The 15,669-nt window shown below is 46.5% G+C and overlaps 1 protein-coding gene across 1 annotated transcript in view; it reads left to right on the forward strand.

Moving 5' to 3' along the window:
- The window catches only part of CCDC85C (coiled-coil domain containing 85C), a 108,044-nt gene that overhangs the window by 84,484 nt on the left and 7,891 nt on the right, over nucleotides 1–15,669 (forward strand). Inside the window, exons 3-4 of the mRNA XM_027730830.2 lie at nucleotides 346–450; nucleotides 14,191–14,286. Coding sequence (XP_027586631.1) covers nucleotides 346–450; nucleotides 14,191–14,286 — 201 coding nt within the window. The remainder of the gene's footprint in view (nucleotides 1–345; nucleotides 451–14,190; nucleotides 14,287–15,669) is intronic.

Genomic DNA, 15,669 nt, shown 5'->3' on the forward strand with positions numbered 1-15,669 from the left:
ATTTTGATTTAATCTGAAGTCTTAAAAATATTTTTTATATGCATCCTAACAAATGTTTTTAATGAATGTGTAGGAACTTAGGTAAACCAAAAATGCCTTCCTGCTGTATCACCTAATGGAATAGGTCTTGAACAGTTCACTTCCAGCTGCTTGCAGGTGTTTTCTCCAGGTCTGGACATGAAAAAAGCATTTTGTTACAGTGTTTACTATCACTGTTGTTGCAGGCAGAAGTAATGAGAACAGGTCAGAAGTGGTCGTGGGAAAAGCCAGGACAGGGCCAGGAGCAGCACAGCTTTCCTTTATCTCGTTGATACAGTGTCCTGTTTTCTGTCCTTGTCTTTGCAGCAGTCCAGCACGGGGGACCTGAGGACTCTGAGGAAAGGATTGTCCCCGTACCACTCTGAGTCACAGCTCTCATCACTGCCACAGTATCAAGATGCCCTGCAAAATGTAAGAGAAGTTTCCTTACCTATGTAGACAGAGCCATGGGTTTCCCTGAAAGTGGAAGGGGCATGTGAAGATTATGGAGGAGCTCTTCCAGGTGTCAGTTCACCCTGAAACTGGTGGTGCGAATGTGCAGCTAATACCTGCAGCTGTTGGGAGGGTGGGGAGCCCCTGGAACCTTGGTCTTTACCTGAATTTGGATCATTAACTTCCCAGCGTAGGTATTCAGTCAACTGACATCAGTCACTGCTGTGCATCTTTAAAGCTAGGGTGAGTCTTGTTATACCTGCAGCTGCTTCTTTGTAAATGCCCCGGGCCTGCAGTAAAAAAGCTGGTTGTGGATGAGGCTTGCCAGGTGTCTGGCAGTGTGTGATCAGGGTTGCTTTAGCAAATAAGTTCTTAGGCTCTTCTGTATCACAGATGAGGTTTATGTTTCCTAAGATTTACCTGCATTGCTTCTTCTCAAGCAACAGAATAATCTCTATTAAAGCCTGTTGCAGAAGATGGATACTGTGCTGCTGTGCCAGGACTCCTCCTGCACCATGTACCAGGCATGGCTGAGGATCCCAAGCCCTGCCAGATGATTGCCTTCCAGATGTTCCCTTCACTGCTTGGGCCTCTGCATTTGCTTGGTGACATTGTTTTCCAGATTGCAGGCAGAGCGTAGGTGCAGTCCGAGAGTCCTGGTGGGAGTGGGCTGTGAGTGTTGTGATTGTGAACAGAAACCTGATGACAGCACAGCTGGAAAACCTCCCTGTCCTGTTTCTGGGGCACTGGTCAGCAGAGCTGTGGGTACTGTAGGCTGGTTGTATGTTGGCTGCTTGATTGGGTAAAAGTCATTCTTTAGATTTAGTGTATACATTAGAGTAGTAAAGAAGGGAGCAATAATAATTTAATAATAATTTAAGAAAGTTTGTGTAAATAAAACTCCAGTATGAAAGCAGATCCCCTTTCTGTCCCTGCTGAACTGCAAACTTCAAGCCAAATGATTCAAATGCTTCAAACAAAAAAAAAAGAGAATAAAACCATCCAAATGAATATTCACTTTTCTAACTTTGTGCCCCATGTATAAAGACAGGAGACTTTGCAGGGAGTGCAGAAAGACATGAACCTGAAGATGTTTGTCTGGCTGTGCCAGCCTTACAGTTTTGGGGAGTTTTCTTTGCTTCTCTTATGCTCAGGATTTTGATCTCCAGCTTCCAGGCAGGCAACGCTGAGTCAGCCTGTGCTGGTTGCCCCAAGAAGTGGTGCTCCACTCATGTTTATCTTGTCAGTCAGGCTGGGGTACAGCCAGCAGCTCTCTGCAGAGAAGCTGTGCCGGGGCTGAGAGCTGGCAGGAGAGTTTTCTGCCTGAGCATCAGCCCCCGCAGCTCACCAGGGCTCTGTGAGGGCTGGCAGCAGATGGTGCTGCCTGCTGGAGCCCTTCCTGGCCACTTGTCCCTATTTTCTTTCCTTCCTCAAGGAAGAGGTGGCACCTGGCATTTATGGAGAGGCCTGGGTGCTGTGTGACACTCACCTTCATCTGTCACCCTGGCTGTGTTCTGCCTTCTTTGCGGGAAGATGGTAGAGAAAAAACAAAACCAGATTTGCATCCAAATCCACATCCTCTGGGATACTTACATAGCAATTTATTTACTTATTCCTATCAAAATCCCTTTGGTTTTTGGCTTGACATGATATATTGTTTTTGTGACGAAGGGCAACGATCACAAATTCATGCAGATGTCTGAATGTCTTGGGCACCTCCCAGAAGTGGACATTGAGACATACTGGAGTTTCTCTGCAGCTTTTTTTTATTGACAGCAGGCCTAAGTTTGGGAGAAATCGTTTCTCTCTGTGCCTGCACAAGCTTCATGCGGGTGACTGATGGACAATTGATGTCAGCTTCAAAGCTGTCACATCCATTCAGAGTTTCATCATTGTCACTGCCTGTGCAACTCCTTGAGGAAGTTCCTCAGCGCATCCCTCACTGTCACAGTTTACAAGCTGGCATCACTCCAGCTCTCCATGGCCCTGACGTACCTCAGTTAATGACACACTTTGGCGTTTCTAATGGATCCTGGAAGGGTGAATTGTAGATTTGCTCTGTAGTCTGCTGTGGTTACCAAATATCCAGGGAAAGCAGTCCTGGGGGTTAGTTCTAACCTACAAGACCCTGGCCTGTGAAAGGGAAGGTGTGATATGTATGTTAGCATGAACTGATAGCAGACTGGTTGATCTCCCCAGCGCTGGGAACTGCAACCCAGAGTGATCTCGTGGTGTATCAGAGGCTCCCTGTGTCCACTGGGAGGTGAGGGTGATTTCCTTTGGCTCAGACACGAGAGGAGGTGGCAACAAGCTCCCTGTGGGACTTACATTTCCCTGGGTTGAGAGGGTAGAGCAAGCTGGCTAGGCTGACTCCACTGTAGAGACTTGTAATGTAAGTACTAAGGTTGGTGTGGAATGAGTGTGGGTGGAAAAGTGTGTGTAAAAACACTGGCAGGAATTCTGGAGCAAGGGGTGCTTTAGCCTGTGCTCATGGCCAAAGACATGACTGACAGCAAACAAATGGGTAAACACCATAGGATGAGTGGTTTATGTCAGGACCAGGAGGTCTGTGCTGTGATAAGGCCACAGCACAGATGGCTCATCCCTAGAAGACTTGTTCCCTGATAATGGGAGCAGTGTTACACCACGATTGTTCTTCCTGTGGTTCCAAGAGGAAGGATTAAATAATGTGCTCAAAATGATGAAAAGGAGGCAGCAGGCAGCAGCTTTCCTAGGGTTTATGTAGGGTGAGTAACCAAGATGCTGAGATAAAGGTCAGCCTGTAGTAACCACTGACTCCTAAGGCATGTGAAAAACGTGTCCCAGAACCCAGTTCTTTGCTGTCAATGAGGAGGGATGCCAGAGCTGTCATTAGGACTTGCTAGTGGGTGTCCCTTGTCCTCTGTTGTCACACGCAGTGACCCTGACAACCTTTTGGTGAATGTGTGAGTTTGTAGGTGTGCAGGTTAAAATAACCTGAGCAACAGGTTAAAATAATCATCACCTTCTCCTTCCTTAAGTTGTTGTAGAGTTTGTAGCGTTCCCTTGCTGAGGAGCAGGAGTTCCTAGTGGTTCTCTGTCTGGGTGCAGGAGGATGTGTCTGCAGGTGCAATAGGTGGTGGCTGGAGGAAGAGACCTGTGCTCATCTGGGGTCTGGAGCTGGGAATGCCTGGGGAAAGTATATGAAGATAACACTCTGTGAAAGCTGAGAAAAGCTCTCTCTTTTTGAGAAGACAATGATGATCGTGCCAATACCCAGTGTTTGTATGTTCCTGAGGACTACAGTAAGTATCTCTGGATAAACGTGAGATTTCCATTTGGATGTTCAAAGCTGCGTCTCTGAGGAGTCTAGATTAGAGGCCAGACTGGGGAGTCACAATTTCTTTTGCCTCCCTAGAGCTACTTCAAAAACAACAAGATCCATAGGAAAGTGCAGAGAAACAGAAGTGTGGTTATGTAGTGGAGAACACTCGACTGAGAGGGCTGCTGAGTCTCTGGCTTCCTGGAACTGTCTCTGTATTTTTCTCCAGCGTGCATTTCGTGCAGGATGCAAAGCCTGGGAGACACCTCTGACTGCCTGGCTATAGCACCAACTCCTTCCTTTAATTCCCACCATGCTGTCACAACGAGCCGTGTTTTGTAGCTCTGCCTTGTGGAGATACTCGGGGGAGGTGTGTTCCGTTGTGCCAGATGGCACACATGCTATTGCAAAAACAAACCCAAATGTTTGTGGTATGTAGGTGTAAAGAGAAGCCATTAGATGGGGTGGGAAGGGATGACGAGAGTCCTTGGCTGAAGCACTGGCTGGCTGCTGAGCCTATGAGAGTGGTGATGAGGAGAGGTGATAGGAGGGCACATAGTAGCTAAACCAATGACCATCCTATCTCTTCCTTTTGGCTGGAAAGATGATGGTCTCCATCCTCTTCAATACAAAGCCAAGGCAGAAGAAAAGTGAGAAGGTAACTCGGTATCTCCCCCTCAGTTCCTCGCAGAGGAAGGACCAAGCTGGCACAGGCAAGAAGACGTGGCTCTGGCCAAAGCGTGGTCTTGGGTTTCAATGGGGAACCCAGAGCAAGCCTTCTAGTCCCTCACTGGGAGTAAATCTGTCCCTCTCAGGAATATGAACTGGATCAGCTTCTTAAAGCCAACCTGACTTTTAAAATCAAGTTTGAAATGGCAAGAGACCACCACACTGTTGCCACTGCGGTGTCCAGGAGATGCACCCAGAAGAGCCAGGGGAACCCTCTAGGCATTGATGCCCCTGCAGAGTCACCTGGTGCACTAAGGACCTTAGCAGGGCCCCAGGCACAGCACAGCACAGCACAGCAACCCTTCCACTGCCAGCAAGGACCCCCCAGCCCCTGTCAGTGCTGCATGAAGTCCCTGGGCTGGTTGGTGCCTCTGCCATCTCCAGGACCGCCTTTGTGTCTTTAGCATCTCATTGTGGCTCTCAAAATGTCTTCAGCTCCTTCTGTTGCTCCACCAAGCCCATCCTGTGCAGTGCTCTGATGGTCCCCCTGCCTTCTCCTATCCCTGTGCGCCATCTCTGTGGCTGTCAGGTGAGCTGAGTGTTGCCAGTGTGCATTGGAGGATGACCCCAAGCTAGTTTCTCACCTTCCCACAATGGTGATGGCCATGGTCCCTTTTTAGGCAGGGGAAACAATGACTGAGGAACAATGATGACAGAAGGCCGAAGCTCCTTCCCACCAGCTTCATTGATACCACCAGGATGCTATTGAGCAGACAAAGAGAGAAATTCAAGGCAGCTAATTTGCTGCTGCAGCAACAGTGGCTGTGGAAGGGAAAGTAAAATGAAAGGTTTGTCACCATTTGTGACTGGGTAGTGCTATTGGGAAGCTTCAGAGTGTATTACCAGCAGCTGAGAACAAGCTGATCCATTTTTGAAGGCAGCTGCCCTTCATCAGCTGTTATTCCAGAGGCTCTGAGCGGCGGGTTGCTTTTTTCCCCATGACAGCCAACCTGTACAAAGTTTGCCAAAGACAAAGTTTGGGGATTTGATGAGCAAAAGAGGCACTGACAGACTGTATCCATAATCTGCCTTTACAGATATCCACAGGAGGCAAAAAAAATGCATCTGCTTTGAGAATCTGCTGTAGGTTCTCATGCTTACTTGTCACATGCATTTGTGTGGGACTGGAAATGGGTCAAGGAAGAGGCAGGGGCACAGCAGACCCTTGCTCTGCCCCAGGCCTGGGAGGGCAGCCAGGCTGAAATGGAAACATGGAAGGGTAATACAGGTGTGGGCAGGTATCCTCCTGTGTCTGCATGCATCCTCTACCCACCCAGAGGCTTTCACATGGGCCATCCCCAAATCAGATTTGCTTCAAAATCAGGAAAGTGTTAAAAATATCCACTGTTTCCTTCTAAAAACAAACTTGCTTGATGTTCTTTTATTAAAAGAAGTAGCACCTCTCAAAATCCTTACGCTGACAGTGCCCCTGTGAGTCAGTCAGAGTTAGTGCACTTGTCTGCTGGTACAAGCGTGGGCTTGCTTTGTCCGGACAGACTTGTTCTTGTTCTGTTCACTTGCGTCAGGTAGTTATGGGCTGCAACTGCTCTGAATATGTCATTTTGGCAATAATTTCACCATCTGAGGGGGCAGCTGAAGCTGTTGGTGGGGCGTTTTACCAGTGTGCACCTGCCCCAGCTCCCCGGGGCTGTTACCAACCCATACAGTGACCCCTTCTCTCCCCTGCCTATGCTGGAGGAAGCTGGCTCACCAGCTGTGCACGCACCAAGGATTCTCCCGAGCCTGGAGCCGAGATCTTCTGTGAGTGTGTGGTACTGAGAAAAGACACCCTTCCTGTTTGTAATGACATCCAGTTGCAAACAATGTCCTGACTTTGTTTTCTGCTTGGGACAGTCTCTGAAATCTTCCTTTCCCTTCAGTGCCCTAGCACAGCCCTCTAGGCATGCCTGCTGGAGAGAAGGGCTATTCTTTTGTCAGGTGTCCATGATGTTTGTGCTGAGAAAGCAATGAAACAGTTAATTTTTTTCATTATTAATCAGAAAGTGCCATGTAAGCCCTTTTTCTTACTTAAGCAGACATGCAGGAAGACCACGATGATGCAGGAGGTGGCTGAGCTACGCAGACTGGCTCTGTCTGCCTCCTCTGTGGACCCAGCAGTTAATTCATGGAATTTAAATGTTTACATGACCAGCTGCTCTCTACGATTAAAGGCAGCAAATTAAGTAATGCCAAAGGAGATTAGCATCTGCAATAAAGTCTCTTGATTTGATAGGGAAGATGCTAATACAGACTGCTGATGGCTCTGCACTCACTCCCATTGGTGGCTGGGACCTATGTTGTGCTGGGCAGCTGCAGCTGTCTGTGGGATCTTCCACATGTTTCTTCTGGTGTGCCTGGTGGCAGGGTGGCACAGTGTCAAGTGCTCGCAGCTGCAAGGCAGCCCACTGTGTCTTTGGGAATGTAGGGCTGTGCAGCCATTTAAACCCACAAGAAGGGAGCTGGTGGTTTGTTTTGAGCTGGATGCTGGCAGGCTTTCTGCACAGTAGGCATGGAATAACAATAACCAAGTGTCATCATCTCTTTGGATCATCTGCAAGGCAGACAGGACACAAAAAGGACTTGGGTGCTCCCTGGCTCTCGTGATGGTGTCCCATGCTCAGATATCAGACGTCTGGCATCTCTGCAGCAGGGTGGCAAAAAGGCTGTTCTTTGCATGGTGTGATTTGCAGAGGAGCAGACGCTTCTTTGTGCCTCCAGGAAATCTTCTTGTAGCCAGCAAGGAGCCCTGGGGCTGCTGCCAGGGTACCATCAGGGAGCCTTGTCCCTGCAGGACTGTGAGAGGAGCTGGACCTCTTCAGGAGCACCACTCGTGGTGGCAATGGCAGAGCTGCCACGGGCATGCAAAGATGCAACAGAGAGGAAAAGGACTCTGAAGGAAGGGAGGGCGAAATGTCAGCCCGGAGTCATGTCACGCTTCAGCGCCGCGCGGCACCGGCGCTTTGTTTCAGACATCAACCCTCTGCAGCTGCAAGGCAACGGAGGGCAGGAAATGTGGCCCGGGCTGCAAAACAATGAGGGGGTTTGATCTGCCTTTGTGGGGCCCAGGGAATTTCTCAGGCTGGTGGTAATAGGAGATATTTTTTGTGTGTGACTGCCCAGAAATGCCACTCATCTCTGTGTGAAGGGAGATACCTCTTTCTGAATGGGCCATCAGTCTGTGTGAGCCCAGTGCTTGCCTTTGGTGCTGCCTGTGCTGCTTTTCTGATGGGGACATCATGCTTCAGGGTTTTGGTGTGTTCCTTCTCCCATGCCAGAGTGGCCTTGTGCTCTCAGTCCTTGATTTTGCTGCCAGTTTTTCCCATCTGCCCCCAGCAATATCTGGCTGGAGCTGCTCCAGGTGTTTCCTTAAACTTGTAGCCACATGCACTATTCAAAAAAACAAAATGTGCTGGGCCTCCCATTCTGTCAGCACACCGGGACTTGGGTGCCAGACATGGCGCCTTTCCATGGTACTATCCAGCTCTGCCACCCACTTTCCATGAACTGTCAGCATGTTACTGCCTCCTGCTTGTCCCTTAACAGTTCCTAATTTGCAGAGTGGCATTGACATTTCTATTTACGTACAACACCTGGATGGTGACAGGTGCTAAGGAAGAGTCCAAGTATAATTCAAACCTGGGTAAGCAGACAGCAAACAAAACCACTGTGAGATAAATAGATGTGCCTGGGAACTTTATTGTGAGTTGTCTGGCAGTGCCTGATGTAATGTAATTTTCTGTGTTCTGTCTTGGCAATAAAAACTTCACAGTGTCTGATATGACTCCATTAAGCTTTAATGTTGTCTGAGGTATGCCATTAGAAAAGTGTGGCTTATTTAATCAGGTTTGAATTCTAAATATCTGCTTATTTTTTGAAATGGTAGACAAACATTTATAGAAGGCAAGGAGATGACGTGAGGTTCAGAAGCATTAACATTTGCTTGTATGCTCCACGTTGGTCTGAAGCATCCTCAGTACCTGGGCTGTGCCTGTTAGCTGACGTAAAATCAGCATGACGTTCTCCTCTGGGTTTTGAAACTTAGTTTTTGCAGCCTTTCTGCAGATCAAAAATAGCTCTCTTGGAGCTGAGGTAGGAGAGGGTGTCATTAAAAGATAGAATATAATTGAGCAGAAAGTGATTGAAAACTGATGGCAGGACCAAGGTCTCATGTCTTTTCAGGTCCCTGGAGGAATGAAGGAGAAATTGTTTATCACAATTGCTTTGTTCTTTTTTAGATTTCCGATTCAAAACCTCTAAAAGAGCAGACACCTGTCGTCCCTAGTTAGGCTCTTTTCTTCTCGGGTTCCGAAGCATTCCCACTGTTATTAAGCCTTACTTTACCTCTGTGGAGGTGTGTCATTATCGGGACTTTGCAGTGTGCCCTATTACAAAGACTCTTATTAATTTTGTTCCTCCAGACACATAGGAAGGGAGTATTGATGGCAGTGCTTGTCACATCTTTGCTGGACCATATCCCATTCAACCAGAGAGAGCCAGCAAGGACTCATTAGGCAACTTGGTCTTAGACACTGGTAATGACATTGTGGCTTGGTACAGCAAGACTTTTTCCAGCAGCTGCAAGTTGAGGCCTCTGCTCTTCATTTTTTGGTGTCAGACTAAAAAGGATCATTGGCAGTATTTGTGGTCTTTGGATTTCCTTTCTAACATTAGCACTGTTACTTTGCTGATGAACTTTGGGTTCTTGGCTGGGGCAGTGAATGGGGCTAGTTTGATTTGCTTTGTTTTCTGCTTTGGATTGGAGGCTGTCAGTGGATCAAACATCATTCTAGCAATAGAGAACTGGGGAACTTACCCCTGTGTGTAGCATATAGCTTCAAGAATGCCCTGGCATAAGAATCTGCAGAGGTTCTCTCTCTTTTCTTAGTCAGTGATACAGCTGGACTGTGAATCTCCTTACAGACTTGGAGGCTGAACCACAAGCCCAGTAGGCTCCAGTGAGAGGTTTCTGGGAGGGTCTGGAACAGAATTTAGCTTCTCTGATGGATTTGTGGTTTGGGCTTGCACAATATGGGGTTGGTGGAATGGGGAGGGGACTGATGGCGCGTGGGAACAGTAAGCTCTGAGAAGTGCATTGGTCCCATCACTAATACCACCAAATATCTGGCACTGATGTGCTTGAAATGGAGGAGCAGGCAAGGGCTGAAAGGGGAATGTGTTTGGTGGTGCTTCAGTACTGCTGTCTGCACAGAGGTCACAAAGGAATAGCTCTTGTTGCTGTTTCCCCAGTGGGAGGGGGCCTGAATATGGGGGTACTTGGCACTGGCCTCCCATGAGGGATGCAAAAAGCTTCACCAGGATCCTCTCAGGACACTGCAGTCCCAGAACCATCCTGGCAGCAGGGATAGGGCTGTTGTTTCCAGGGCTGAACTTATCAGAGATCCATGCTACAACAGTCTTGAATGTTCTGAACAGCCACAGTGATCTGCAGAGAAGCAAAAGCACCAACTTGCCAAAGAAGCATTGGATGGGTCACACAGGGCTCCAAGCCTCTGCTTCCCTAGGACTTTTGCTACTTAAAATGTATCTTGGAGAAGTATCTTTGGGCCTTCAGGGTGCAGTGGTCAACAAACCCTGTGCATAGGGAAGACAGGTGCTTGCTCCAAGTGCTTTGGAGCTCGGAGTCCTGACCTGGATGCCTCCCCTCCCCCCACCTTAATTAGACTGGTGATCTCACCACTGAGCAGCTCTTCTTTTTAGTGGGGTGACTGTGGCTGTGGCTGAAGCAGAAAGGGGTATGCTATTTCTCAACAACTTTATTATAAATTTTAATGGCATCCTCTTTGGTGATTTCTGAGCTGTCTTGTAGCACCATTCATTTATATAACTATGTGGTGCCTCAGCCACATGTCTGAAGTTGAAGACTGAACCATCTCTGAGCTACCAAACACTATGAAAACCTAGCAAGTGGAAAAGCCATATGTCCATACAAAGATGGTGTCTTTGAGGTAACCAGACAGGGAGAGGAAACTGAGAGTGATGCATGCCCCAAAACCCACCATATTGCTTTTTGCCTATATGGACAATTTCTTCTTCTTGGGATGTAACCAGATTAACCTTGCTATTATTGTCTGTCAGAGTGCTGAGTCAGTTGTGTTCCCATGGCTGTGAAAATGTCAGCTATAGGGAACAGGAAGGGCATGGGTTTCTGCATTGATGGATGTCTTCAGATTAGCTGAGTTAGAGTGCTGGGGTGCAGCTGTGGTAATTCTTACCCAGTTTCCAAATGCATCTGTTTTAGGCATGAGGAATCCCCTCCATCTGTGCAATTTCACCTTCTGCCTTAATGCTGACTTCTTGAGATTTCCTCTGCCCTTCTGCTCTTCTTCCAATCTCATATCTCTGATCTCTGGTTCCCTCTCCCCTGAGTTTCACCTCAGCTGGTTTCCTGCTGGGCAAAATACACATCCTCCTCTTTCTTCCCATTCCCTCCCTTCTCCCAGTGTTGGCAGTTTTCCAGTATAGTAACCTTGACCTTATCTCCAATTCCTTCCATTTCCTCCCCTTCAGCTAACAGTTTCGGTGAACTCTGCCCATTTTCCTCTCCTCCATCCTCCAAAGGCTGGCCGTGCATCCTGCTGGATATGTTGTCATTTCTTTCCTTGCTGACTGCAGTCCTGTCTGTTCTGGCCTCCTTTATGTGTGCCACTGTGCAGGAAACTGATAGGAGTCTGGCTGAAGCTTTTTTTTTGTGGACCACACTGAAATCAGTGGGAATGAAGCACCAACCCCCTTTAAAAAATGCCAGCTCCTTGTGTCTCCAGAAGGAGCCTTTCCTAAGGGCGCAGCTGCACAAAAACACTAAGTGCAGTCATAAATATTAAGCCAGCCTTAGCATGGTGGTTGCTTTTTCTGGTTGCATCCTACAGTTGCAAAGAGCAGGAATGTTGGTGAGATCCTTGCTTGCTCCCCCATTTTTTTTGTGTGCATGTTTGGCCTTTTGTAGCAACAGCCTGGCACGGTGGTGAGGTCTCTGTGGCTTGGGGCACAGCAGGCAGTGGCATGGCTGTGTGGTGCACTTGCCGTTGCTGACGACTGCACTCAGCAATTTGGACATCTGTTTCAGTTGGCTGGGGGTTTTGGCTTCCAAGCTAAGGATCAAGGATCATGCCTATTTTAGAAATGAAGTAATCTGTCACTTAGACTCTGACTGCAAGTTTTGGGTCTACCTCTTTTGCTGCATCCTTCATTCTTTAACATTATTTTTCCCTTCTTCAGTCAAATCCTCTACCTGTGTTCACAGGCTGCTCAATTGATTGGCCTTGTGTGATTTCAACCACTTGTCTGAGAAGAAAGATGACCCTTTGAATGTTTTTTGTGTGATACAATATATCCAGTGCATCACTGTGCTTGCAAGGATTACTTTTATCTTGTCAGTATGGTGATTGGTTAGGTACAATCAAGCTCTTTAGAAAACATTTCTCTCTAATCATTCTGGTTTCATTTGTATTCTGTAATAATTTTGAGAGTGATTGCGATCATAGAAGTGCTTTGTAGCTCATTAGTGACTTCAATTCTGTGAGGAGAAGCTAGTGCTGCCTGTCATACAGGAGACTTCATGATCTACTCTGTTTTGGCCAGAAAACTGTATTTAAAATGTTGTCAGCAGCAGTATCCAACAGAATTCCTTTTACTTTGTCAAATTACTCTCAACTCCGAAGAAATATTGGATGTTAGACCTTTCCTTGGTATTTCCTGTGATACTTCTGAAAAGGGCCATGGGGGAAGATCCATATCAAGTATGGTTAGTGGCCACAAACACGTGAATATTCTGCTTTCAGTTGTCACGATTCTGGTCATTGTTGGAAAGAAAGCAGCTTTCATGATGAAATCAGAGTATTACGCCTGTATTGGTGTCTTTAACCTCTGTGAGATGCTGATTCTGAAGGGACTCTGTTGCATTTACCAGCCCTGTGAGAAATTTTTAACCCATTTTGCAGTCTTAAGTTGCAGCCAGTTGTGGACTGGCTGGATCCAGCCCTTAGTGCTCCGTCCCCAGCCTCTGCCTTTTCTGTGTGATGTTATGGATGGGGTTGCTGAGGACACATCCCCAGGTGGGCACAGCTCCAACAAGCTGTAACCCTCTGCCAGCAGGTCCAGAACCATGTAAGCGTCTCTGGGTCTCTCTGCTTTCCCAATCTGTTAAATAACCTTGGAGAATTATTGTGGGATTAGTAAGTCTAACTTTCCTTTTTCTGAGATGCCTTCCTCTCAGAAGGAAGTTTTTATATCACCAGCAAATCAGTTCATGAAGCTATTTTGAGTAAATGGCTGTTGGTCATGATGTGGCCACAGATCAGTGGCCAGGGCTTGAAAAGCTCCATGCCTTTTTGTCTGTAGCCTAATGGATTAACCCATATTTTTCTTTAATATATGCACACAAACACTTTTATTGGTAAAAAGGCCCCTACAACTTAAAACATTTGGAAGAATGAGAGGTGATGAAGTGCCCCTCCATTGGTCCTCCTTTACTGTGAGGGTGGTGAGGCACTGGAACAGGTTGCTTAGAGCAGTTGTGGATGCTCCATCCCTTCCCTGCAAGTGTTCAAGGCCAGGCTGGATGGGGCCCTGAGCAACCTGATCTTGTGAATGGCATCCATGCCCATGGCAGGGGGGGTGGAACTAGATGACCTTTAAGGAGCCTTCCAACTCAAACCATTCTATGATTCTATTATTCTATGATTCTTCTGGCATAGCTAGCTTGCATAGAAGGCAAAATGATGAGACAAAGCATAAAACATGCTGTGTTTTTAAACAGGGAAAAGACGAGAATTGAGCGTCTCGTGTGTTGTATGTGAAAGCATTCCTGGGATGGTGCTACATGCCGCTCTGCCATCCTAATTTGCTTTCAGAGGCCCCCAAGTATAATAATTCTTTGTGTTTCCTAAAGGATGTGAAGACTAAATAAAAGTTTGGTCAATGACTTCATTGTTGATTTCTCCCAGTGCTACAAAGCAATGCAAAAATATTAGGGACAGGCAGGGTGCATCTCACTGAATAAAGATATTGTGTCTCTCATAATCCAAACTGGATGCCTGTAAAAAAAGGAAAGCCCTATGAAAAGTGCTTACAAGGCTGGTTGGACAGCAAGAAATCTTTTGTAGAATGTAATTTCGGCATCTTTCCCAATGGGACCCTTCATGCAGGAGGACTGGCCAGCATTTTGGAAACAAATCCAACCAACATTAGGTTTGGACATCTGCTTGTTTTAAGGTTGCTTTCACAATTTTCTCTGTAGCTGAAGATTGGTACTTGATGTCCATGGGAAAACGTTGCCAGAGAAGCAATGAAGTTATGCCAACTGTTTCTTTCATAAATGCAGCTTCTTAGAAATGACTGTTTTAAGCTGGAAAATCATCTCGTTTGCCTTACTCCCTTGTCTAGAAGGATGACTAGTGTTTGATCTTGTCCTTGTACAAAGTTATCCTAAGGGAGCAAAAAAAATGTTTCTTGAATCAATTTAGCTTTAAACCAGGGTGATCTCCTGCCTGAATACATCTAGACTGAGTGATGGTACGCTTAAGTGGCATTAAATCAAGTGGCTTGTGAGGAAGGGGTGATGGTGTCTTTTGTCTTTGCAGGTCGATGAAGGGGATTGAATTTGAGACAAACCAGTGCTCAAATTTTTTGGATATTAAAAAATTAAAGCATATCTTTTCTTATTTCAACAGGGACCGGGTCGCATGACATCTGATCTTGCATCTTCTCCTGCAACAGGGTATGTCCCTGTTGGTCAGAAGCCAGAGGCTGTGGTGCATGCTATGAAGGTAAGGCTGTGCAGACCCCCACAGCCAGGCAGTGCAGTGCCAGGTGGTGCAAAAAGCTGAGTGGCAGAACTGGGCATTTGCTCTTCTTGTGGAAACAACTGAAAACGGAAAGTTAGTACTCAAGCAGATTATTGGTAACCAGCACCTGTATCATGATGAATAATCATTGCTTCAAATAGTTGCAGAGCTAAGCAAGATTACGCACAGGTATTTTTTGGGGGTGAGAAGCTTCCAACAAAGGCTTCTGATGCTGAAGGTGCTGGTTACCCTTTCTTTTCATCAGTCCTGCATAAACTGAGTCTCTGAGGTGACAGTAGTGAACTAAATGCTGATGCCTGATGTCTTGCACAGCGTTGCAAACTCATTTGTTTTTCTGACACTTTGTACTAATTTGTTTTTTATTACATTTAGTCATCCAAGCCCTGATGCAGTCCAGACTACTGCTGTGGGCTTTTTCTTCCCAAACTGTGGGGTTTGTACCTTTCTGTTCCTGCTCTTCATTGCATTTGGTGAGGTGGTGGTGAGGGATAGTATTAAGCAGAGTTAGCAATGTTTTTAAATTATAAGATCAAATACTTATAAATTGATTATGATCATATTCTGGGGAGAAATTAGGTTCTTATTCGCTTTAGGAATTACAGGACTGAATTTATTAGTAAGGGCAAGAAACATAAATGGTTTTAAGATGCAGTTTGATAAGCTTATGGAAAGGATTGGAAATTAATGAGGAAGATTCTTGGAAACTGAAAATTAGGTTTGGAAGGTCTGGTGCAATGACTCATATAAAGGAATTGAAATGAAGTTGGATGACTGGTTGTTTTCATGTATTATTAATCCCTCTGCTTCAGAGCTTTGTTGATTCCTAGAAAGAGCTGGATGAAATTCTCTGCGATTTCATAATTTGGCCAGTGGGGTAAATTTGTCTGTCTTCAAGTGCCATGGCTTGAATCAGGAAGCAGGTGAAATAGCAGTCACATCTCATGGGGCATAAATGAGCTCATGTGATGTGTCCTGCTCATTGACTTGAGGTTAAAAATATTCTCACAATTGAAATGAGGAGGAAATTCTCCTGCAGGTCAGTGTGGAGGGATGAGAAGGCGTTTAGTTTTTCATCCTATGGCCCATTTCCAAGGATCATCTGAAAACTGAAAAGACTGAGGAAACTGGTCATGGTCTGAATCTCTTCTTCTCCCTTGTAGCGCAGTGAAATGTGGTGAGCTGGTGGTCTCCAGCTGCAGATTGGTTTTTTGGCCATAGCATGCTGTAGCATGTGGAGTGGGTCTTAGTTGCACCCTGCAGAACTGGGCAGCTTTTCCTGTGCCAGCCCTGTCATGTAGCTGGTCTACTAGCTTAGACCCTCACCTCCTGAGGAGGAGAAGAGAG

Source organism: Pipra filicauda, unplaced genomic scaffold (genome assembly GCF_003945595.2).
Source record: "Pipra filicauda isolate LSUMZ 115617 unplaced genomic scaffold, ASM394559v2 scaffold212_size3012638_pilon, whole genome shotgun sequence".
Lineage (NCBI taxonomy): Eukaryota > Metazoa > Chordata > Aves > Passeriformes > Pipridae > Pipra > Pipra filicauda.